General features: G+C 45.2%; 1 protein-coding gene across 1 annotated transcript in view; it reads right to left on the reverse strand.

Annotated features, from left to right (window-relative positions):
- Positions 1–210: 210 nt before the first annotated feature.
- Positions 211–1722, reverse strand: part of MATN1 (matrilin 1) — a gene marked incomplete at its 3' end in the record, with an annotated part of 15533 nt that continues 14021 nt past the window's right edge. Inside the window, exons 6-7 of the mRNA XM_057387229.1 lie at positions 1630–1695; positions 211–447 (exon numbers count right to left, since the gene is read on the reverse strand). Of these exons, the coding sequence (XP_057243212.1) occupies positions 211–447; positions 1630–1695 (303 nt within the window). The remainder of the gene's footprint in view (positions 448–1629; positions 1696–1722) is intronic.

Raw genomic sequence — 1722 nt, forward strand, 5'->3', positions numbered from 1 at the left:
GACTGGCAGAGCTCCTGAGCCCAGCAGTGTGTGGGGCCTAAGGAGAGGAGCAGAGACCTGCAGCCCCATCTTCCCAGAATCCCATAATCAATCCCATAATCAATCCCATAATCAATCCCATAATCAATCCCATAATCAATCCCATAATCAATCCCAGGGCATGGGAAAGCCCTCCAGGATCACCAAATCCAACTTCTGACCAACCCTCACCTTGGCACCAGCCCAGAGCTCTGAGTGCCACATCCACCCCCTCCAGCACCTCATTTCCACCTTCCTCAACTCCAACCCAGACCTTTCCCACTGTCCCTCTGGAAATATCAGCCAAATCCACCAAATTCTGGCAAAAAAACAGCTTCCAAAGGATATATTTCTGCTGCAAGGARTTGATGAGCTCTTCTACCTTGGTCTGGAACTTCACAATAGATTTGCACTCGCACGGATCCTCCTCTGTGGGTCACAACAGAGCATGAGTGGCATAAAAAAACTGATTTAATCAAAGTCACTGAGCCCAGTGAAAGAGCAATTCTTATKTTCTTTGTCAGAGAAGAGAAGGAAATCAAAATATAATTATTTTGAATTATCTGACTGATCTCTTCTGCCTTTAACCCCAGATGAGCAGAGAATGTCACATTTTCTTGCTTTAGAGGCCATGAAGGATCTTTCCTGGATTTTTCCAGTTCCCTAAAACCCACTGAGTTCCGCTCCTGATCCTTCAAGTTCGCCCCAAAACTGGAATCAAACAACAATCAAACAAACCAAGCTCCCCAACAATGCCCAATAAAAACTGGAGGCACTGCTGCCATCTCASAGTCGGGACTGATCTGAGCTTTGCTTCAGTAATTGCAGTTCTTGACGGGTGGAACAGTGAGCATTAATCACTTTGCTAATTTATGTCACTAATTTACATCTGTTCTTCGAGGAAAATTAACTGAGCCTGGAACAGGAGGGAAAGATGTCTGAAAAAGAAAGGGAGGGTTCCAAGGCCACGTGGAGGTGGGCAAATGGAAGGAGTGAATAAAAGAGAGACTTTGGAAAGGAAAGGACCCAAAACACAGYGTGCTCAGACCAGCCAGGAGTAAACTGAGGCTGGAGATTCATTTTTAACACTCAAATATTAATGTATTTACCCAGATTGATATTTCGTAAGCAAATACTCTTTCTGAAATTTACTTTTTTTTGAAGGCTGAGGTCTAAATAGATTTGAAAAGATTTTAAGTGCAATTTGTTGGGGTTTTCATGTAGATCCCATCCTCTCATTCCTGGATGGATCCCGCTGTTTGAAGGAGCCCTGGGGGTTTTGTCCTTCTCAGACCTCCTCAGGAGGACAGGAAAATCCCATTTTTCGGAATCTGGAGGACAATCCATAATTTCTGAACCAGAAGAAGGGCAGAAAGGTGGGGGGAAAGGGAAGGAGGAGAAAAGTTGGGAGAGGGGGACATGGCTGAGGGTTCAGGGCTGTTTCACTTCAGGCAGCCACCCAAAATATTGGTGTCTCCTGGTCCTTCCGTGTTCTGCCAGCTCCTTACACTGAGAGAGATTTTTACAATATCCACCTAAAAGGGTGTTTTCATCCTTCTCCATCAAACCTTCAAATGCTGTCACCAAAACCCTATCCCCAATCCCTCTCACCAACACAGATCTCCTTCTGCAGCTCCTTCAAGGATGTTTCCATCCCTCTACTCCAACCTTCAAACCCTATAATCGAACCCCTCCATCCCAATC

This window comes from Malurus melanocephalus, unplaced genomic scaffold (assembly GCF_030028575.1).
Source record: "Malurus melanocephalus ecotype Western Australia unplaced genomic scaffold, MMel_1.1 scaffold_1160, whole genome shotgun sequence".
Classification (NCBI taxonomy): Eukaryota; Metazoa; Chordata; class Aves; order Passeriformes; family Maluridae; genus Malurus; species Malurus melanocephalus.